This window comes from Heterodontus francisci, chromosome 41, assembly GCF_036365525.1.
Source record: "Heterodontus francisci isolate sHetFra1 chromosome 41, sHetFra1.hap1, whole genome shotgun sequence".
Classification (NCBI taxonomy): domain Eukaryota; kingdom Metazoa; phylum Chordata; class Chondrichthyes; order Heterodontiformes; family Heterodontidae; genus Heterodontus; species Heterodontus francisci.
This window is the reverse complement of record NC_090411.1, coordinates 27,282,512-27,305,882: the sequence shown is the minus strand read 5'-3', so window position 1 is coordinate 27,305,882 and position 23,371 is coordinate 27,282,512. Positions and strand designations below refer to the sequence as shown.

Below are 23,371 nucleotides of genomic sequence, written 5' to 3'. Positions count from 1 at the left end.
GCCATCCGTGGTTAACTAAAACAGTTAAAGATAGTATCAAACTTAAAGAAAAAGCCTATAATTGCGCAAAGATGGGAGGCAGGTCAGAAGATTGGACACAATATAAAAAACAGCAAAGAATGAATAAACGATTGATAAGGAAGGCAAAATTAGAGTACGAGAGAAAGAGTTTCTATAGATATTTTAAAAAGAAAAGAGTTAAAGTGAGCGTTGGTCCTCTAGAAAGTGAGTCTGGGGAATTAATAATGGATAATACGGAGAAGGCAGGTGAACTGAACAGATACACAGCATCGGTCTGCACTGTTGAGGATACAAGTAACATCCCAGTATTAGCTGTAAGTTAGGAAATGAAAGAGAAGGAGGAGATTGCAGAGCCTTTGTCCTTGACCTTTATGTCGTCATTGTCGACAGGAATAGTGCCGGAAGACTGGAGGATAGCAAATGTTGTCCCCTTGTTCAAGAAGGGGAGTAGAGACAGCCCTGGTAATTATAGACCTGTGAGCCTTACTTCGGTTGTGGGTAAAATGTTGGAAAAGGTTATAAGAGACAGGATTTATAATCATCTTGAAAAGAATAAGTCCATTAGCGATAGTCAGCACGGTTTTGTGAAGGGTAGGTCGTGCCTCACAAACCTTATTGAGTTTTTCGAGAAGGTGACCAAACAGGTGGATGAGGGTAAAGCAGTGGATGTGGTGTATATGGATTTCAGTAAGGCGTTTGATAAGGTTCCCCACGGTAGGCTATTGCAGAAAATACGGAAGTATGGGGTTGAAGGTGATTTAGAGCTTTGGATCAGAAATTGGCTAGCTGAAAGAAGACAGAGGGTGGTGGTTGATGGCAAATGTTCATCCTGGAGTTTAGTTACTAGTGGTGTACCGCAAGGATCTGTTTTGGGGCCACTGCTGTTTGTCATTTTTATAAATGACCTGGAAGAGGGTGTAGAAGGGTGGGTTAGTAAATTTGCAGATGACACGAAGGTCGGTGGAGTTGTGGATAGTGCCGAAGGATGTTGTAGGTTACAGAGGGACATAGATAGGCTGCGGAGCTGGGCTGAGAGATGGCAAATGGAGTTTAATGCGGAAAAGTGTGAGGTGATTCACTTTGGAAGGAGTAACAGGAATGCAGAGTACTGGGCTAATGGGAAGATTCTTGGTAGTGTAGATGAACAGAGAGATCTTGGTGTCCAGGTACATAAATCCCTGAAAGTTGCTACCCAGGTTAATAGGGCTGTTAAGAAGGCATATGGTGTGTTAGCTTTTATTAGTAGGGGGATCGAGTTTCGGAGCCACGAGGTCATGCTGCAGCTGTACAAAACTCTGGTGAGGCCGCACCTGGAGTATTGCGTGCAGTTCTGGCCACCGCATTATAGGAAGGATGTGGAAGCTTTGGAAAGGGTGCAGAGGAGATTTACTAGGATGTTGCTGGTGAGATAGTTGATGCGTTAGTTTTAATTTTGCAAAATTCCCTGGATTCGGGGAAGGTTCTGTTAAATTGGAAAATAGCAAATGTAACTCCTTGATTCAAAAAGGGAGGAAGATAGAAAGCAGGAAACTAGAGGCCAGTTACCTTGACATCTGTCTTAGGGAAAATGTTAGAAGCTATTATTAAAGACGTTATAGCAGGGCATTTAGAAAAATTCAAGGTAATCGGGCATAGTCAACATGGTTTTGTGAAAGGGAAATCATGTTAACTAATTTACTGGAGTTCTTTGAGGGAGTTACATGTGCTGTGGATAAAGGGGAACTGGTGGATGTATTGTACTTGGATTTCCAGAAAGCATTTGATTAGGTCCCATATCAAAGGTTATTGCAGAAGATAGAAGTTCATGGTGTAGGTGGTAACATATTGGCATGGATAGAAGATTGGCTAGCTGACGGGAAACAGTAGGCATAAATGGGCCATTTTCTGGTTGGCAAGATGTAACGAGTGGTGTGCCACAGGGATGTGCTGCGGCCTTAACCTGTTACAATTTATATAAGCAACTTAGATGAAGTGACCGAAGGTATGGTTGCTAAGTTTGCTGTTGACACAAAGATAGATAGGAAAGTAACTTGTGAAGAGGACATAAGGAGGCTACAAAGGTTACTTAGGTTAAGTGAGTAGGCAAAGACCTGGCTAATGTGGGACAGTGGGAAATTGTCCACTTTGGCAGGAAGAATAAAAAAGAAGCATATTATCTAAATAGTGAGAGATTGCAGAGCGCTGAGATGCAGAGCATTCTGGCGTCCTAGTGCATGAATTGCAAAAGGTTAGTATGCAGGTACAGCACGTACTCAGGAAAGATAATAGAATGTTATCGTTTATCGTGAGGGGAATTGAATACAAAAGTAGGGAGGTTATGCTTCAGCTATACAGGGCATTGGTGAGACCACATCTGGAGTACTGTGTACAGTACTGGTCTCCTTATTTAAGGAAGGTTGTAAATGTGTTGGAGGCAGTACAGAGAAGGTTTACTAGACTAATATCTGGAATGGGCAGGCTGTCTTACGAGGAAAGACTGGACAGGCTAGGCATGTATCCGCTGGAGTTTAGAAGAGTAAGAGATGACTTGATTGAAACATCTAAGATCCTGAGGGGTCTTGACAAGTGGATGTAGAAAGGATGTTTCCCTTTGTGAGAGAATCTAGAACTAGGGGTCACCGTTTAAAAATAAGGGGTCGCCCATTTAAGACAGAGATGAGGAGAAATTTATTCTCAGAGAGTCGTGAGTCTTTGGAATTCTCTTCCTCAAAAGGCAGTGAAAGCGGAGTCTTTGAATATTTTTAAGGCAGAGGTAAATAGATTCTTCATAAGCAAGTGGGTGGAAGGTTATCGGGAGGGGTGGGGGGGGAAGGTGGAAATGGGGAGTAATCAGTTCAGCCATGAACTTATTGAATGACGGAGCAGACTCGAAGGGCCGAGTGGCCTACTCCTGCTTCTAATTCATATGTTCGTAACCTATATTATGCCTTCTTAGCTTAATTGGTAAATATAGAGATAGTTTGACTTGGCATCGAACCTGCCTTGATTGAACATTGTCTGAGAGTGCTTGCTGTGGATATTTATTACATGAGGTAGGTGATTCTGTTTCTCGGCACTGTTTCCACAATGAGCACAAAACACAAAGATCGCCCATGGTATAACTAATACATTTAAATTGTTTTTAACCTACGCAGTACTTGCTGCAAGTCTCTCGTTTGATGCAGTACTGTCTAGAGGCGATGCCTTTTGGATGAGATGAGGCATCCTATTCACCCTCACTGGGCATAAAAGATTCTCTGGCACTATTGAAAGAAAAGCAGGCAAATTCTCCCATTGTTCTGGTCGTTTATCTCTGATGTATACAAATTAGCTGTTGCGCTAACCTACAACAGCAACTACACCTCAAAAGTACTTCATCGGCTGCAAAGCACTTTGAGTCTTCCTGAGATTGTGGAAGATGCTATATAAATGCAAGTTACTTTTCTTTCTATACAAACTTGTCAGTACCTATTTGAACTTGTTTAGTACAGGATGTCCATGGGATTAAGTAACTAGCATTTTCATTTTTAAGGTAGCTCTTTTGGGCCTCCTTATCTCGAGAGACAATGGATACGCGCCTGGAGGTGGTCAGTGGTTTGTGAAGCAGCGCCTGGAGTGGCTATAAAGGCCAATTCTGGAGTGACAGGCTCTTCCACAGGTGCTGCAGAGAAATTTGTTTGTTGGGGCTGTTGCACAGTTGGCTCTCCCCTTGCGCCTCTGTCTTTTTTCCTGCCAACTACTAAGTCTCTTCGACTCGCCACAATTTAGCCCTGTCTTTATGGCTGCCCGCCAGCTCTGGCGAATGCTGGCAACTGACTCCCACGACTTGTGATCAATGTCACACGATTTCATGTCACGTTTGCAGACGTCTTTATAACGGAGACATGGACGGCCGGTGGGTCTGATACCAGTGGCGAGCTCGCTGTACAATGTGTCTTTGGGGATCCTGCCATCTTCCATGCGGCTCACATGGCCAAGCCATCTCAAGCGCCGCTGACTCAGTAGTGTGTATAAGCTGGGGGTGTTGGCCGCTTCAAGGACTTCTGTGTTGGAGATATAGTCCTGCCACCTGATGCCAAGTATTCTCCGAAGGCAGCGAAGATGGAATGAATTGAGACGTCGCTCTTGGCTGGCGTACGTTGTCCAGGCCTCGCTGCCGTAGAGCAAGGTACTGAGGACACAGGCCTGATACACTCGGACTTTTGTGTTCCGTGTCAGTGCGCCATTTTCCCACACTCTCTTGGCCAGTCTGAACATAGCAGTGGAAGCCTTACCCATGCGCTTGTTGATTTCTGCATCTAGAGACAGGTTACTGGTGATAGTTGAGCCTAGGTAGGTGAACTCTTGAACCACTTCCAGAGCGTGGTCGCCAATATTGATGGATGGAGCATTTCTGACATCCTGCCCCATGATGTTCGTTTTCTTGAGGCTGATGGTTAGGCCAAATTCATTGCAGGCAGACGCAAACCTGTCGATGAGACTCTGCAGGCATTCTTCAGTGTGAGATGTTAAAGCAGCATCGTCAGCAAAGAGGAGTTCTCTGATGAGGACTTTCCGTACTTTGGACTTCGCTCTTAGACGGGCAAGGTTGAACAACCTGCCCCCTGATCTTGTGTGGAGGAAAATTCCTTCTTCAGAGGATTTGAACGCATGTGAAAGCAGCAGGGAGAAGAAAATCCCAAAAAGTGTGGGTGCGAGAACACAGCCCTGTTTCACACCACTCAGGATAGGAAAGGGCTCTGATGAGGAGCCACCATGTTGAATTGTGCCTTTCATATTGTCATGGAATGAGGTGATGATACTAAGTAGCTTTGGTGGACATCCGATCTTTTCTAGTAGTCTGAAGAGACCACGTCTGCTGACGAGGTCAAAGGCTTTGGTGAGATCAATGAAAGCAATGTAGAGGGGCATCTGTTGTTCACGGCATTTCTCCTGTATCTGACGAAGGGAGAACAGCATGTCAATAGTCGATCTCTCTGCACGAAAGCCACACTGTGCCTCAGGGTAGACGCGCTCGGCCAGCTTCTGGAGCCTGTTCAGAGCGACTCGAGCAAAGACTTTCCCCACTATGCTGAGCAGGGAGATTCCACGGTAGTTGTTGCAGTCACCGCGGTCACCTTTGTTTTTATAGAGGGTGATGATGTTGGCATCGCGCATGTCCTGGGGTACTGCTCCCTCGTCCCAGCACAGGCATAGCAGTTCATGTAGTGCTGAGAGTATAGCAGGCTTGGCACTCTTGATTATTTCAGGGGTAATGCTGTCCTTCCCAGGGGCTTTTCCGCTGGCTAGGGAATCAATGGCATCACTGAGTTCCGATTTGGTTGGCTGTATGTCCAGCTCATCCATGACTGGTAGAGGCTGGGCTGCATTGAGGGCAGTCTCAGTGACAGCATTCTCCCTGGAGTACAGTTCTAGGTAGTGCTCAACCCAGCGGTCCATCTGTTTGCGTTGGTCAGTGATTATGTCCCCCGATTTAGATTTGAGGGGGGTGATCTTCTTGATGGTTGGCCCAAGAGCTCTCTTCATGCCATCATACATTCCTCTGATGTTTCCAGTGTCTGAGGCCAGCTGAATATGACTGCATAGGTGTTGCCAGTAGTCGTTTGCGCAACGCCTAGCTGTTCTTTGTGCAGTACTTCTGGCTGCTTTAAGTGCTGCGGATGTTAAATCGCTGGGGGCTTTCTTGTAGTTCAAAAGTGCAATGCGCTTAGCGGCTATGACAGGTTCCAGCTCTTCATTATGAGATTGAAACCAGTCTGCATTTCTCTTCGCACTTTTGCCGTAGGTGGTCAAAGCTGACTCATAGATGGCGTCTCTGATGTGGGCCCACTTGGTCTCAGCATCCCCTGTGGGAGTGTTTTGAAGGGCTGTTACAAGTGAATTTAGAAATTTTTGTAACAGCTGTGGGTGAGAAATTCTGCTCGTGTTGATGCGCGGGTGGCCCTTCTGCTTGGAATGATGCAACTTCTTTGGTCTGAGTCTAACCTTGCTGCACACCAGGGAGTGGTCGGTGTCGCAGTCCGCACTGTGGAAGCTGCGTGTGATTTGAACACTGTTTAAGGTGGCTCGCCTTGTGACAATGAGGTCTAGCTGGTGCCAACGACGTGATCTTGGGTGCCTCCATGAAACCTGGTGACAGGGTTTAGTGTGAAAGAACGAGTTGGTGATGCAGAGGTTATGATAGGTACACAACTCAAGCAGTCTCTGCCCGTTCTCATTCATCCTTCCAACGCCATAGCGCCCAAGGCAGGAGGGCCATGAGTCATGGTCGGCCCCAACCCTGGCATTAAAGTCCCCCAGCAGGAATAGGTGTTCGGTGTTGGGGATGCTGCTAATGATGTTATGGAGTTGTTCATAGAACTGGTCTTTAGCTTCAGGTGCGGAGCAGAGCGTTGGAGCATAGATGCTGAGTAGGTGTACTGGACCAGAGGTGGTGAGCAGTCGGATGGACAGTATGCGTTCCGAGCCATTTGAGGGAGGCTCTATCATGCTGAGCAAGGAGTTTCTGATGGCAAAGCCCACTCCATGCTGTCTTGGTTCTTCAGGATCCCTGCCCTGCCAGAAGAAGGTGTAGTCTTGCTCTGCTAGAGAGCCACTCGCGGGGAGGCGAGTCTCCTGAAGTGCTGCAATGTCCACATTGAATCTACTGAGCTCGTTGTTAATGATGGCGGTCTTCCGAGAATCGTTGATTTGTGTAAGGTCTTCCGACAGGCCAGGACACATAGTTCTGACGTTCCAGCTTGCAAAGCGAAGGGCTGGTACCTTCTTTCCTTTTTTCATGTTGTTTGGTGCGGTGTATCAGTCCACCTTTCGGGCAATGACCCTGAGCTCCAAGCACCCATTGAAGCAGGCAGACTGTGGCGGGACAGAACCTTAGCAGTTCAGTAACATTGATGTGCCAACTGGAAGGAAGCAAATTGCGGTCAGCTCCTCACCATTTGTTCCTTATTTGTCAGAGAGTAGAAATTTTCACAAAATTTTCCCCATCTTCCTTTAGATCTCAACCAGAAAACATTATGTGGAGACCTCAAACAAGGCTGCATTATTCCAGCTTTTGCCAGTAATACACTGAAGCTGCTTGTTAGCAGCTGCATGTGATCCCAGAGTAACCTTTCATCCTTTCCCTTCGTTTCAAGTTTTTATTCCTTCCACAATCTGGAACTTATTACTTAGGGACATAGGAACAGGAGTAGGCCATTCAGCCCATCGAGCCTGCTCTGCCATTCAATACAATCAATGCCTTTTTCCCACTCTATCCCCATATCCCTTTGTCATTGGCATTTAGAAATCTGTCAATCTCTGCTTTAAACATAATCAATGACTGAGCTTCCACAGCCCTCTGGGTCGAGAATTCCAAAGATTCACAATCCTCTGAGTAAAGAAATTTCTCCTCATCTCGGTCCTAAGTGACTTCTCCCTTATTTTGAAATGGTGTCCCCTGGTTCTAGACTTCCCAACCAGGGGAAACATCTTACCTGTATCTACCCTGTTTATCCCTTTAAGTATTTTGTAGGTTTCAATGAGATCACCTATCATTCTTCGAAACACTAGGGAATACAGGCCCAGTTTCCCCAATCTCTCTTCATTGGACAGTCCCGCCATCCCGGGAACAAGTCTGGTGAACCTTCGTTGCATTCCCTCTGTGATAATAATATCAGAGGGGGAACTGTTGGGGAGAAACTTGAGTCTTTTCACTCCACGGTACTAAGCATTAGTTTAGCCAAAATAACATCATATCCAAAGTGAAGACGAACCTAGTTATCTGTTCCTCCCCGCCCCAAAAATTTGTCTATCCACTTTTTCCTGTCTTATGAAGCTGTCTTGCATGGAGCAGTTTAGTTATAAAAACTTCCAAACCAAGATGCAAAACTTGCTTGTAACCAAATGCAGTACCTGAGTGCCAGCTTGACCCAGTGGTAGCACTCTCGGCTTTGAGTTGCAGGTTGTGTATTCAAGCTCACTGCAAGGACTTTAGGTAATTTAGGTTATGGGAGTACTCAATTGCTGGAAGGTGCCGACTTTTGGATGAGACATTAAACTGAGGCCTCATCTTCTTGTTCAACTGGACGTAAAGGATCCCACAACATGATTGAAAGAGCACAGCAGTTATTTCGGCGTAATAGGTAAAATTTATCTCTGAATCAACACCACTGAAAATGGATTAACTGGTTATTTATCTCCTTACTGTCTTTGGAACCTTGTTGTGCATAAATTGGCTGCCATACCTGCCTATCTAGCAACTTTACACTTCAAAAATAGCTTATGTGAAGTGCTTTGGGATGTCCTGAAGATGTGAAGACACTATATTAAAAAATGGCATGTTTCTGTGCTGTAGGTTCCATGTAAATCAATGTAAACACCAGCACCAGCCAATGTTCTGACCTTTCTGAATGATATTGCTGGTTAGTTTGAAATTGGAGACAGTTTTGTGCCTGTTAGAACTTGAGTTGAGACTGGCCAAACTCATTTCCCCTAGAAAAGAAAGTCTTGCATTTATATAGTCTTAACACATCTCTTGTAAACATTCCAAGCTCTGTACAGTTAGTGAGTTATTTGCGATGGAGTGCTTATGTACGCAAAATGCAGCAGTCATTTTGCACACAGCGAAATCCCACAAACAGTAGTGAAATTAATGGCCAATTATTTGACAATTGATTATGTTGAGTCAAGGAAGAATGTTGGCCATCATTAGGGTGGGCTAGATTTGAATCCAGGTCCCAGATTTGAAAGGACAGAGCGATTAAAAAAAAAACTGATTGCTAAAAGGTGTCATGGTACTGTATGTAATGCTGCAAAACATACTGTGCCATGGATTTGTGCTTGTGAGCTCCTAATCTCAGTTGTACGATGGTGCTGAGCTGGGTTCTTTTACATCTTCCCCTTGTTCCCAGAGGCATATTCAAAGGATGAATTGGCCTAATTGGTTGATTTTCATCCAGTCAGGCAGCTCAAAAAGAGAGGCCACCTGTCTGTTCTCTAACTGGTGAATGATACGTGGTGTGGAAGCTTGAGTGAAGAAAAATTCATTTTTGTTTATAACAAGATGAGCTTTTTCAAGCTGCCGTCTGGTGTGGTACTACGTCATACACGCCAGAAAGTCCTAAGTTGGATCCATGATCTATACAGGGTTAGCTCATCTCTTCAGGGCCAGCAATTAGTGAGCTACAGGTTTCCTTCGTAACCTGGGCTGGGAAGGGAAACCAGCCAAGGTTCACCCTACTGATTGTTGTCGAGTGACCCCTGTTGGAATGTACGTACATGTCGAATCATAGAAAGTTTAAGTCACAGAAAGAGGCCAATTGGCTCATTGTGTCTGTGCCGGCTGAAAAACGATCCACCTATTCTAATCCCACCTTCCAGCATTTGGTCCGTAGCCCTGCGGGTTGCAGCACTTGAGGTGCATATCCAGACTCCTTTTGAATGAAGTATTCAGTGAATGGCCTGACACTGGGAAGTTCCAAGGAACAAAGGGACCTTGGCGTGTTTGTCCATAGATCTCTGAAGGCAGAAGGGCAGGTTAATAGGGTGGCAAAAAAGGCATATGGGACACTTGCCTTTATCAATCGAGGTATAGATTACAAAAGCAGGGAGGTCATGTTGGAGTTGTATAGAACTTTGGTAAGACCACAGCTGTGTGCAATTCTGGTCGCCACATTATAGGAAGGATGTGATTGCACTGGAGGGGGTGCAGAGGCGATTCACCAGGATGTTGCCTGGGATGGAACATTTAAGCTATGAAGAGAGGTTGGATAGGCTTGGGTTGTTTTCACTGGAGCAGAGAAGACTGCAGGGTGACCTGATTGAAGTGTACAAGATTATGAGGGGCATGAACAGGGTGGATAAGGAGCGGCTGTTCCCCTTAGTTGAAGGGTCAGTTATGAGGGGACACAAGTTTAAGGTGAGGGGCAGGAGGTTTAAGGGGGATTTGAGGAAGAAATTTTTTACCCAGAGGGTGGTGACGGTCTGGAATGCACTGCCTGGGAGGGTGGTAGAGGCGGGTTGCCTCACATCCTTTAAAAAGTACCTGGATGAGCACTTGGCACGTCATAACATTCAAGGCTATGGGCCAAGTGCTGGCAAATGGGATTAGGTAGACAGGTCAGGTGTCTTTAATGCATCGGTGCAGACTCGATTTGCCGAAGGGCCTCTTCTGCACTGTATTATTCTGTGATTCTGTGAATGAGTTGAGGGTCTCTGCCTCAACTACCCTTTCAGGCAGTGAGTTCCAGACCTCCACCACCCTCTGGGTGAAAAAGCTTTTCCTCATCTCCCCTCTAATCTTTCTACCAATCACTTTAAATCTATGCCCCCTCGTCACAGACCTCTCTGCTAAGGTGAATGGATGCTTCACCTCCATTCTATCCAGGCCCCTCAAAATTTTGCACGTTTCAATCAGATCTCCCCTTGGTCTTCTCTGTTCCAAGAAAAACAACCCCATTCTATCCAATCTTTCCTCATATCTGCATTTTTCCTGCCCTGGCCTGTGGGGACTTTGTCAAAAGCCTTGCTAAAATCCATGTAGACCACATCAACTGCACTACACTCATCTATCTTCCTTGTTAGTACTTCAGAAAATTTGATCAAGTTGGTCAAATAATATCTTCCCTTAACAAATCAGCGCTGACTATCCTTGATTAACCTGTGCCAGTTTATCCTGACTCTCAGAATAAATTCCAATAATTTGTGTAGATGTTGGATGAATACAGGGTTGGGCTTGGCTGTGATTCTACCCACCCTCCTTCCTCTGCCCTTTCACAAATAGCCTGCTGTTGGACACTGTCTAGATTCGCATGTGAAAATGGCCACCGAGACTGGTGTCATGTTAGGCCCCCACCTGCCAAGAATGAGGCACATTAATTTTGTCATAAACATTGATTTTAAACTGTTACTGGAGTGAAAAAGACTTGTTAAACAGATCAGCTGTGGCTGGAAAAGACACTTGCATATTAACAGACAGTGTTTGGAAGGACAAAGCAGCCATTACCTGACATTCAACCCACAATGGACTTTTGATCACCAGGCATTGAAGGTGGGGGTGCTCGCATTCCAGGTTGACTGCTAAGATGGCCGATTACACAAACGGACATAACCTGCTGGGCAACTTGAGTTTTTTGAATTTGTACAAACAGTTTGGGCAGAAAGCTGTTTGCTCCTGGACTGAGAAAATCGCTCTCCTGTTTTCTCCCATCTCTTTCTCACAAGCCTCTGAAGACACGTGAACCCCAAGAGAGAAAAGTCTCCTACAGCGAACAAGGTTTAAGAAGAATACTGGGCCCCAATGAAAAGCAAGATCTATCTACAATCAAGGACTCTACAGTGAGCTCGAAGAACCGTAACAACAACTCTTCAGATATTGACTCAAACCTTTCCACTTTATTTTTCTTCTCTTTTCTGTCTCTATGTGCATGTGTGTATCGCGTATGCATGCTAGCGTGGGCGCGTTGTGTATCGGTAGGCCATAACCGAATTAGAGTTTAAGTTTAATAAATTTCAACTTTTCTTCTTTAAACCTGAGAAGGCCTGTTTGTGCTGGTTTCTTTGCCTTATAATTGGAAAGTGGTGAACAAGGATCTACCAAGGAGGAGCTAAAAAAACACGGTGTGTTTAAAATTAAACCTTGTTACAGTAAGACCAGGTGAAGGCTGAAAGGGACCCCAGATCTCTTTCTCACCTGGTCGTAACACTGGTATCCGTGGCATGACAGCACCCAAGAAACTATTCCTCAACAGGAAACAAAATGTTTGGCAGGTAAGGGACAGAAAATTATCAAATAATGTTATATATTCCGTATTAAAAGTTGAATTCCTTGAGAGAAGGTTTGGCTGTTGGGTTAAAAATAAAGTTTTTTCTTAGTGATGAGTCCAGGTAACATTTATCTAAGGGGAGCCCTTTCCTATCCTGAGTGGTGTGAAACAGGGCTGTGTTCTCGCACCCACACTTTTTGGGATTTTCTTCTCCCTGCTGCTTTCACATGCGTTCAAATCCTCTGAAGAAGGAATTTTCCTCCACACAAGATCAGGGGGCAGGTTGTTCAACCTTGCCCGTCTAAGAGCGAAGTCCAAAGTACGGAAAGTCCTCATCAGAGAACTCCTCTTTGCTGACGATGCTGCTTTAACATCTCACACTGAAGAATGCCTGCAGAGTCTCATCGACAGGTTTGCGTCTGCCTGCAATGAATTTGGCCTAACCATCAGCCTCAAGAAAACGAACATCATGGGGCAGGATGTCAGAAATGCTCCATCCATCAATATTGGCGACCACGCTCTGGAAGTGGTTCAAGAGTTCACCTACCTAGGCTCAACTATCACCAGTAACCTGTCTCTAGATGCAGAAATCAACAAGCGCATGGGTAAGGCTTCCACTGCTATGTTCAGACTGGCCAAGAGAGTGTGGGAAAATGGCGCACTGACACGGAACACAAAAGTCCGAGTGTATCAGGCCTGTGTCCTCAGTACCTTGCTCTACGGCAGCGAGGCCTGGACAACGTATGCCAGCCAAGAGCGACGTCTCAATTCATTCCATCTTCGCTGCCTTCGGAGAATACTTGGCATCAGGTGGCAGGACTATATCTCCAACACAGAAGTCCTTGAAGCGGCCAACATCCCCAGCTTATACACACTACTGAGTCAGCGGCGCTTGAGATGGCTTGGCCATGTGAGCCGCATGGAAGATGGCAGGATCCCCAAAGACACATTGTACAGCGAGCTCGCCACTGGTATCAGACCCACCGGCCGTCCATGTCTCCGTTATAAAGACGTCTGCAAACGCGACATGAAATCGTGTGACATTGATCACAAGTCGTGGGAGTCAGTTGCCAGCATTCACCAGAGCTGGCGGGCAGCCATAAAGACAGGGCTAAATTGTGGCGAGTCGAAGAGACTTAGTAGTTGGCAGGAAAAAAGACAGAGGCGCAAGGGGAGAGCCAACTGTGCAACAGCCCCAACAAACAAATTTCTCTGCAGCACCTGTGGAAGAGCCTGTCACTCCAGAATTGGCCTTTATAGCCACTCCAGGCGCTGCTTCACAAACCACTGACCACCTCCAGGCGCGTATCCATTGTCTCTCGAGATAAGGAGGCCCAAAAGAAAGAAAAGAAAGCCACCAACAGAATTTTAACACTTTAGTTTATGTAACCTGTGCCTCCTGCCTTCTGTAGAAAATCCAGATTATAGACCTATGATTTGAAGTTAGAAAAGTGTACAGAAAAAGTCTGATTCTATAGTAGTCTTTGAATAAATGTTTTATTTTTAAAGCGTGGTTTTCTTTGTTGTTCCAGCATTCACAGGGTTAATGCCTTGTATTTTTTTTTAAATTACAGAGCCTGCTCAGGCTTGTTGCATTGCAGTTTGTTTCAGTGAGATCATTTTCTTTTTTAGTTTACAGCACAGTTTTATCTACAGCTTTCACAACGTCTCCACCCTTTTACCCATCCCTGCGGACATCTTCCAAAAGAAAATTCCCATCTTACTCTTTACCTAGCAATCTGTCCATAAACAATTCCAATTGCAGCATCTCAACTGCTGTTCAGTTCAGATTAGCTGAAATAGAGTGCAGCTGATGTAAACGTGCTGCTTTCTTGCCATCGGCTAAATTGGTAATAAATATGACTTTATTGTTCCCGTAGCAGCGATGACCTTTTTTTTTCCCTGCATGTTGCAAACTTTAGCTGGACCAACAACAACACCAACTTATATTTATATAGTGCCTTTAACGTAATAAAACATCCCAAGGCGCTTCACAGGAGCATTGTAAAACAAGTATGACACAGATCCATATAAGGAGATATTAGGTCAGATGACCAAAGGCTTGGTCAAAGAGGTAGGTTTTAAGGAGTGTCTTAAAGGAAGAAAGTGAGGTAGACAGGTTGATGAGCTTAGGGAGGGTATTCCAGAATTTGGGGCATACCACCAATGGTGGAGTGATTAAAATCGGGGATGCTCAAGAGGCCAGAATTAGATGAGCGCAGATATCTCAGAGGGTTGTAGGGCTGGAGGAGATTACAGAGATAGGGAGGGATAGGCCATAGAGGGATTTGAAAACCAGGATGATAAATTCAAAATCAAGACATTGCTTGACTGGAACCTCCGTTTAGAATTAAAGTGTGGAGCTAGATCCCTCACTTTCAGTGTTAGGGATTGAGAGTCCCTGGCTCTCACCAGGCCTTTAATACTGTTCAACTCAATTTGTCCAATGTTTTTACAAAAGCAAATACTTTGGCTGCTGGAAATCTGAAATAAAAACAGAAAATGCTGGAAATACTCAGCAGGTCTGGCAGCATCTGTGGAGAGAGAAACTGTGTTAATGGCTGGGATTTTATTCTGACGGCGAGGATCTCGACGTCCGGAAAAAGTGATGCCGAGATACCCATATTGCATCTTCTCCAGAAGGCACACCGAATCTATAAGGCACTTAAGTAGACAGCGGCGGACCTTCCACAGGATCAAGAACCCTGTAGCCGGAAGTCCCGCCCTTGGATAGCTGCCAACCAATCAGAGGCCGTGAGCTTTTTTTTTTATTCATAAAAATCTGTTTAAAAAAAAAAATTGATTACCAAACAGTTTCAAACAGCACCAAGTCAAAATATACAAACAGTGCCAGGGAGATCAGTTTCCTTCAATACAATCATGCTTTGCTGCGGCTGCCCCAAGCTTTAGTGCGTCCCTCAGCACGTAGTCGTGGACCTTGGAATGTGCCAGTCTGCAACATTCGGTGATGGACAACTCTTTGCGCTGGAAGACCAGCAAGTTTCGGGCAGACCAAAGGGCGTCTTTCACCGAATTGACAGTCCTCCAGCACCAGTTGATGTTTGTCTCGGTGTGCGTCCCTGGGAACAGCCTGTAGAGCACAGACTCCTGTGTTACAGAGCTGCTTGGGATGAACCTCGACAAAAACCACTGCATCTCTTTCCACACCTGCTTTGCAAAGACACATTCCAGAAGGAGGTGGGCAACTGTCTCTTCCCCACCACAGCCACCGCGGGGGCATTGTGCGGAGGGGGTGAGACTTCAGGCGTGCAGGAAGGATCTGACGGGGAGGGCTCTTCTCACCACCAGCCAAGCTACATCTTGGTGCTTGTTTGAAAGTTCTGGTGATGAGGCATTCCGCCAAATGACTTTGACGGTCTGCTCGGGGAACCATCCAACAGGATCCACCGTCTCCTTTACCCATAGGGCCTTGAGGACATTCTGTGCAGACCACTGCCTGATGGATCGGTGGTCAAAGGTGTTTCCCCGCAGAAACTGCTCCGCGAAGGATAGGTGGTATGGCACGGTCCAACTGGATGGAGCGTTCCGCGGCAATGTGACCAGAGGCCGTGAGCTGCAGTGCCACCGCGGAGGTGGTGGCTGTTGCTGGAGGAGCACCTACCGGAGGCGACAGGACTGCCCGCTGCACAATTAATTGCAACTGCGGCAGGAAAAGGCCCTTAATTGGCGTTAATTGCCCACTTAAGGGCCTCAATTGGCCTTCCTGCCCCGGACTAAATTTTGGCTGAGGCAGGATGGTAGTGGGAACCCACCCTCCCTGCCTCCAATGTCTCCAAACCGCCGCGGGGGAGAGCATAAAATTCTGCCCCCCCCGCCCACCCCTTTCATCAGAATTTCTGGCCTCTGGCCAGCCTTCTGGACTCAACATTGAGTTTAACAATTTTAGATCATAACCTCTGCCCACATTTAGTTTAGTGTTTCTTTGCACGTTGATTTTTTTCCCCCTCTCATTTCTCTCATCTCCTTTTAATTTATGTTTGGACAGCAGCTATCCTGCCATTCAGATCTCCTCTAGACAAATCTTTTGTTTCTTTATTTGTCCCATTACCACTCCCTTTGGCCTTCCACCATGAAAACTTTTGTTATTTCATCTCTCCTGCCTCCACCCTATCACGGACCTTTTTGTTGTTCTTCCCATCCTCCCCCTTTTCACTTGCTCAAAACCTAGTCCAGTTCTGATTAAAAAGTCACGGACTTAAAATGTTAACTCTGTTTCTCTCTCCATAGATACTGCCTGACCGGAGTATTTCCAGCATTTTCTGTTTTATACCTTGTCCCTTCCACACCCAACAAACTGCAACTTATCCAGAAAGCCACAGCCAGTGCTACCAGCCACGTAGAGGCTCTTTGTCTTTGCCAACCTCTGCTGAATCCCTGTGCCCCACATAGTGGCAGTTTTGGGTAAAGTTGCAGTGCAAAAAATGATGGGTCTCTGAGTGCTGCTCCACCAAAGACCCTTAGCAAGTATTAAAGGAACCTTAACTCAGCACAGAGGAGAATCAAGTCTGGTACCTGCTGTCCTGTGAGCCTCAATGCTACAGAGGCAGTGTCTTTACCCACTATCCCATGGGGAAAGCTGTCGATTCCTCTTGTAAAATCTATAATTCATGCAGCAATCTTCTGGTGTATCCTGCCATTCAAACTATTCTATCAAAGAAGTGATAGGATTATGTCTGAATCCATTTCACAATGTTAGCTTTCTCGTCTAAATACAGTACATCATGCATTCAGTTCTGTTTGTAGCGGGATGGATAATTTCCAGCTCCTAGGCTGAACATCTGGTTTAAGCATTTACTGTAAGCTGCCCCCTACCTGGGGGATTACTAAAAAACTTAATGTTCTAAATCTGTTAAGAAAAAGGTAATCTTGGTACTATGAGTTCTTGCTGGTAACTGCCTCTTTGCTGGCCCATCCCCAGTGACATCCTCCTGTAACAGCAAAATAATTCATCAAGAACCTCATTAAAAAAAACCATGCTGGAAATACACAGCAGGTCTGTCAGTGACTGAAAAGAGAAAAGGCACATTTGTGTTTCAGGTGGAGACTCCCTTGTCAGAAAGTTGTGTATGTTGGGGAAGGATCTACCTCTGAAACGTTAATCTCCCACCTGCTGTGAATTTCTAGCAATTCTTTCTTTTATTTCCGATTTCCAGCATGTTCAAGTATTTCTTTTTACAAAGGCCGTTGGACCATTTTTCTTGCACGTCATAGTCATAGAGAGATACAGTACTGAAACAGGCCCTTCGGCCCACCGAGTCTGTGCCAACCATTTATACTAATCCTACATTAATCCCATGTCCCCTACCACATCCCGACCTTCCTTCAATTCTCCTACCACCTACCTACACTAGGGGCAATTTACCTATCAGCCTGCAAGTCTTTGGCTGTGGGAGGAAACCAGAGCATCCGACAAAAAACCACGCGGCCACAGGGAGAACTTGCAAACTCCACACAGGCAGTACCCAGAACCGAGCCCGGGTGGCTGGAGCTGTGAGGCTGCGGTGCTAACCACTGCGCCATCTCACCTTTGTTCTGATGCTGCTCTTAATATTGGCCTTCAACAGAATGAATGGCATTTTTCTGATTGAGCATTCTTTTGTAGCGCTGTTACTGTATCTTCTAACCTGCTTAAACCACATCAAACATTAGAGTTAGATGAACACTGAGTGACTCAGGTCTGGACCACACTGTGATTTATGTCATAATGTCCTGGATCACATTTGCCACCAATCGTCACGTAATTACTGCATGATGTTGCCACCACTTTTTGTATATGGCTGTAAAATACACTCTCTCGACAGATTATACTGCAGGTTACATCTGCTGTGTAATCCATTAAGAGACTGTTTTCTGCCAAGACTAATCTGTAGCTTTAGGAAAAATGGGGAATATGTGGCTTAGGTAGGATTGAATGCATTTAAGTTTTTAAGTGCTATCTCTCTTTCTCTCTTTAGGTCTCTAGTGCCCCATGTCAGTCTCCAGCTGAGCTGGCAGGTGGCCTCTGACAATTCTTTGTGACTAACCATTATGAAATTATGAATTTGGCTCAAAATCACTCACCTGCTTTCCCTGTGCAAAAACCACCTTACACACTCCCAGTGTAATTGTGGTACTGATTGAAGCCAGGATTCGGTGGCTCGCCTAGTGACACAGCTGGACAGAATTCACCTGGAAAAATTCGGGGAAGGGTGCCTGCTAATGTCACCAGTCTGCAGTGCACTGTATTGGAGTTCCACCACAATGCCCATAGGAAAACACTTTATGCAGGCTGCAGTAGGTTTACAGATGTAGGAGGAGTTAACTCTGAAGAGCTAATGTTCGTTTATTGAGATTTTTAGTACATGTATACTAGTATTAATTATTTTCTACCCCTTCCGCCCCAACATTTCAAATTTAAAGCAGTCTTGCAACTAATGTTATCCCTTAATCCTGCCAACAGTGTCCTTGTACACAAACTGAATGGCGTGTCTTCCTTTACTCCTGGTACTTGTAGTAATACTGTGCTTGGTTGTTACCATGTCAGATATGTAAAGATGCTTCAAGTTGTTCCTTAATTGGGGCACAGCTAGGGCAGCTACGATCAATCTCAGCATCACCGGGCTGAGAAGGGGTAACTCACTCACATCTCCTCATCAACTACTCAAGTGACTCTTGCGGAAGGGGCATGTGTGGAGGTCAGCTGACAACGAGATTGGGCGTGGCTGTGATGTCTCCCATATTCAACTGACCTGCTAAAACTCACTGTCAAGCTTTGCATCAAAAATGGCCACTTGAATGAGGTAGCAGAGCACTGCCAGTGCCTGAACTATCTCACCCCAGCAAGGGTTATCATCTTCAGCAGAGGAAAGGCTGAAATTCTGGAGAAAAATGCTGCTAATGTCAGCTGTCGTAGCTGGAGACATTCCCTAGTGGTTGAACTACTTTCTCCGATCCATGTTCACAACAAAGTTGGATTCTAAAGGCACAACCTCACCACGATTCTATTTTAAAAAGTTACAAAAAATAATGGTTAATTTTAGAATCCTTTTAGTGTTTACCTTTTCTATATTAAAAGTCACTGATGGTATCGTTGAGGAAACCTCGCTGTTAATGCAAAAGTCACATGGGCAGCATTATAGTTTTGGTGGGTTAGTTTGTCCAGAGCATTGGGTCACGGAAAGCTAAAACATCAGTTCCTGCCTATGCCTTTTGAGATGTGGCTCGAGGAGAAAATGAAATAGTGCTTTGAATAGCAGGCTCAAGTAAATGAAAAATCAGATTTAAAAAGATTCCTGTTACAACCTTGTGCATGTTGTTTTCCACAATTGGAAGGAAGTTAACTTGGAGTGCTCCCACTTGCCTGGTCTCAGCTTCCCCACATCTGATCTCCCCACACGAGGTGCAATTAAGTTGCTCTTTGCCGATGCTTCCCAAATGAGCAGACTCCCACAACAACATAAATGTACACTTGTCTGGAATGCTGTTTTCATCGAAGAGGAGAGAAAAAAGCTCTCTGCTGGGGCCAGAGGTGATCTGAGATGAGAATTAATTAAAGTTAGCTTTTTTTTTTAAAAAAAAGACTTTTGGCTTGTATCTGATTTTCAATCACTTTCCATGACCCATCCTACCAAAAGTACTGCAGCTCTTTATGTTTTTTGATTCTGTTTTTTTTTTAAAAAATGCTGTCTGACAAGCAATGTCTTTCAGAGAATTCAGAAAAATGTCCAAGCCCTTCAAGGCTTCCCACTTTTTTTTTGTTGTCTGTTGGCATGTTTGTCTGAAGCCCTGACATGCCCAGAGCTGTTCAATCATTGTTAGGTTTGAAGTTTTCAGTCTGTAATCGAGGATCTAGTCTCGTGCAAAATTGTTTGTTTTGGCTGGGATATCAAACATTATCTGATAAAGTTCAGGGCGTTCTATTTTTTTAGAAAATTCTGACCTGTTAAAAGCAACAGGAAAGTCTTGTTAGATAGCCATGGAAGAGAAGAGTAGTATGTTAACCGTCCCTTAGAAAATAAAAAATATTGGTACAAACTACTCTGCATATGTATGGATGGAAGCTGGCATTCATTCTTGTATGAACGCTAGTGCAAACTGAATCTACTATATTGTGTTGGCTGAACAATCAGTCGTCATTACCAGATAGTTGTGTCAAGACTTCGCCATCTTGTGGACCTCTGCACGTTTCTTCAGCTGCTTGCCTGCTGGAATCCTTACTCTCAGATCTTGTTGTATAAAGTTTCACCGCCTTGACATTAGCTTTCCATATCATCTTGTCTAGTCATTCCATTCTTTAAATACACTGAATTTAAGCCGTGTGTCATACAAGACCTGCCTATTACAATCTTCTCTCACTCATATTGTCTATGCGCAGACCGCTGCTCATCACTTCAGCATTAGTCACTTTGTCCTCCTAATATCCTTGTTGTTTAATTCATTCCAAAAGCAACCGGCCCCACTTCCAACATCATACAGATATCAAACTCTTTCTCTTGCTCTCTGTTTTAAATTTCATGCATTTAATCTTAAGTTTATGACTCTTAAACTACTGGAAATAGTCTGCCTCTACCAACACATTTTTATTTTTAAATACTTTAAATTCGCCCCATAATCTGAATTGTTCTAACAGAATAAACCCCAATTTTTCACATCCGTCTTCATTTTTGTACATATTCATACAGGCTGGGATCCAAGTGAATCTGTGTCGTACCCTCTATAAAGCCTCCATGTCCTTAATTATAAGTGTGGAGTCTAATACTGCATACAGTACTTTAACTGGGGTCTTGTTAAGATTTCATGTGGGCGGATCATTAATTTTTGGCTTTTATATCCTATCCCTCTTGTGATGAGGTCTAGAATTCCATTAGTTTTTTTTTACAGCCTTTGCTGCTTTTACTGTCCTGTAAATCTGTATCCCCATTCTTCTGCCCTTCCACAGCACCGAGCATACTTCTGTTAAGAATATAATTACTGTTTCTTTTAAGCAAAATGCATCACCTTGCATTTACAGGCATGGATTCCAGCTGCCGTTTAAAACAAAAAATTCTCCTTCTTAACAATATTCCGTTCCACTTCCTCCGATCCTCTAAAGAATGAACTATACCTCTTTTACTTTGGTATCCTCTGCAAATTTCAATGCTGATCCCTCTGGGCCTGTATCCAAATCATTGATAAACACAGCGAACAGAACGCTCTTTCTCTCTCCCTGTTCTTTTCTTCGTAAATGTGATGGCTACAACCAAAGATAAAGAAAATGACTAAATGATTACCTGAGTTTTTAATAAATAAAAGCAAAATACTGCGGATGCTGGAAATATGAAATAAAAATAGAAAGTGCTGGAAATACTCAGCAGGTCAGACAGAATCTGTGGAGAGAGAAACAGAGTTAACTTTTCAGGTCTGGGACCTTTCATCAGAACTAACCTGAGTATTTTATTTAAGCTCACTTTTGTATAGAGCTACAATTATAGTGACTTCCTTGAGGTTACTTTGAGCAGTGCTTCATTATGTACAGCGAGGGTTTTAAATTCAATAACGCCATAGTGAAGAGATACTTTTTCATTTGTTTGTGGATGTTTGTTTGGAAAGTCCTGCCTCTTAAGAGCATTCCCTTGCCTTCTCTCACCTGAGGAGAGTGTATTGAATCCCCAGTTGTCTCAAAAATGAGTTGAACATCATATTTACATATGGAAAGATTACAGATAAGCAAAGACTTAATGGTCCATCCAGCCTGTCCCATACAGTTCTCACTATCCTTTCCAGAGCCATAGAATCACCTGGGAGAGCTAGGAGAAAAACAGATTAAAAATCCAGGCCAATTAGGGAAGAGAGGGAACTGAAAATTTCTCCAGCCCTTTTAAGCAATCCAAGCTAATTCAAGATAACATTACAGGATGTATGAGGTGATCTCTACCCACGTCAGAAACTCTGCGAGTCAGCAATCTGTTCCACAGGCCCAGTATTCTCTGGGAAAAGAATAATTTCCAAACATCTCACATAGTTCCGGCCTTGCATAACTTCCAAGAGTGACCGCCCCCCTCCACCCTCCATCTTGGTTGTCTCGCTTTGGAGGAGAAATCCTGCAGCATGGTGAAGATTTGTTGACTCACAGTAGATTATTATTTGAGTTACATCAAATTGGTTCTTGCAGGTTTTGTGTCCTGGTTTTAGTCTCATCACTCGAGTTTCAGTAAAGCATAACAACGTGTTAAATTTTCACACAGCCATAGTGTAGGTGTTTTAACACCCAACAGTGCAATCTCTTCCCTTCCAAATTGGAGATTATTTTGAGTTGTATAGGATGAAGTGCTGGCGGGAGAAACCTATTGCTCTTTGTCGTGGTGCAAGCAATTTGAGCAGATGAACTAACACACAAGTGTTTAGCGCAACATTAAAGTATATTGGTTTAAGTGCAGTTTTTGTTCTCTTGTATTGGTACCAGTATGTTTAAAAAAAAAAGTTAGGTGGCAGCACTCAATTTTGTAACCGGAGAGAGGAGTGTGTCTCTGACACAATTGTTACTACTATATTGGTTCACTTTCTTTGCAGAGAGACCCTATGGAGATTAGGATCACTCCTTTGTGTTGGGTTCAACTTACAGACGCTCCCTAAGGTCTTTGCTTTGTGTTGTCGTGGCAGCAGCAACAGCTTGTCTTCCGATTGGCTCTCTTTGTAGCGAGCCCGGGGAGCCAGTCCTATAAGCACATCAAATGCAGTCAAACTAGTTTGCAGAGTGGCTTGAGCTTGCTGTGTTACAGAGTGGGGGGGAAACACTTTACGCATGCTATTGTGCGGTGTGGGGGTTTTTTTTTGGGTTTGTCTCAATTTCCTCCAGTCTGGCGGTTGAGTGAAATAACAGGGGGGCCCTGGAGCAGTGCAGGATGGTCCTACAGGCTGTAGGGAAGGCACTTGGCTACAAGAAAAGGTAAGAAAGTAAAATCGAAACGAAGGCATTGTTCCGGGGAGTGTAGAGCCGAGTTGGAAAGGGCAAGCGCACGATGTTGCGAACTTTGAATCGGACCGCAGATCTTTGGCGATCCAAATTTCTACCCCAACAACACCCCCCCCCCCCCCCCCCACTCATGCCTCAATATCTCTGTATTACAGTCTCCTAACCTTGAAATCTCAGTCATTTGATGTATAAATTATTTGTGTTCTCAGTTTTTTTTTAAACTACTTCAGCAAAAGGGAAGTATAATGAGGGGGTGGAGATAGTCCATTTCATTTCTGGCCATTTAACTGTAACATGCTGAATAAAACTTGCAATTTGGGGATAATCTGTTGAAAATGCAGTTTGAAAATTTGTGTAATGCTGGAAGAAGTGGTTAAATGGTCTGAGGTGTGTTTGCTGGTGGGTATTTTGAAATGGTTAACTATCAGGACAGCCCAAACAACAAGACCACGTCTTTTAGGTATGCAGAATGTGCTCGCTGATGCAGTAATGCTGACACCAGGTGAGTGCACCGTCTCACTGAGCATTTCATAGTCGTCTTTCAGCCATCTGAGTAAAGTTTGTTTTTTTTAAAAAAACAAGTTATTTTACCTGGGTGGGAGAAATCGTCTGGGGTGCTTGTTCCTGATCAACACTAAAGGTGTATGTATGTGCAAGGATGTCAGCTAAAGACTAA

The 23,371-nt window shown here is 44.4% G+C and overlaps 1 protein-coding gene across 2 annotated transcripts in view; it reads left to right on the top strand.

Moving 5' to 3' along the window:
• The window catches only part of LOC137353390 (MOB kinase activator 2-like), a 57,097-nt gene that overhangs the window by 11,446 nt on the left and 22,280 nt on the right, over positions 1 to 23,371 (top strand). The window contains exon 1 of one of the 2 annotated variants that reach the window (XM_068019612.1): positions 22,473 to 22,668. The exons of the other annotated variant lie outside the window; for it this stretch is intronic. Coding sequence (XP_067875713.1) covers positions 22,625 to 22,668 — 44 coding nt within the window. The 5' untranslated portion in view covers positions 22,473 to 22,624. Of the gene's footprint in view, positions 1 to 22,472; positions 22,669 to 23,371 lie in introns of those variants that run through there. 2 annotated transcript variants of the gene reach the window in all.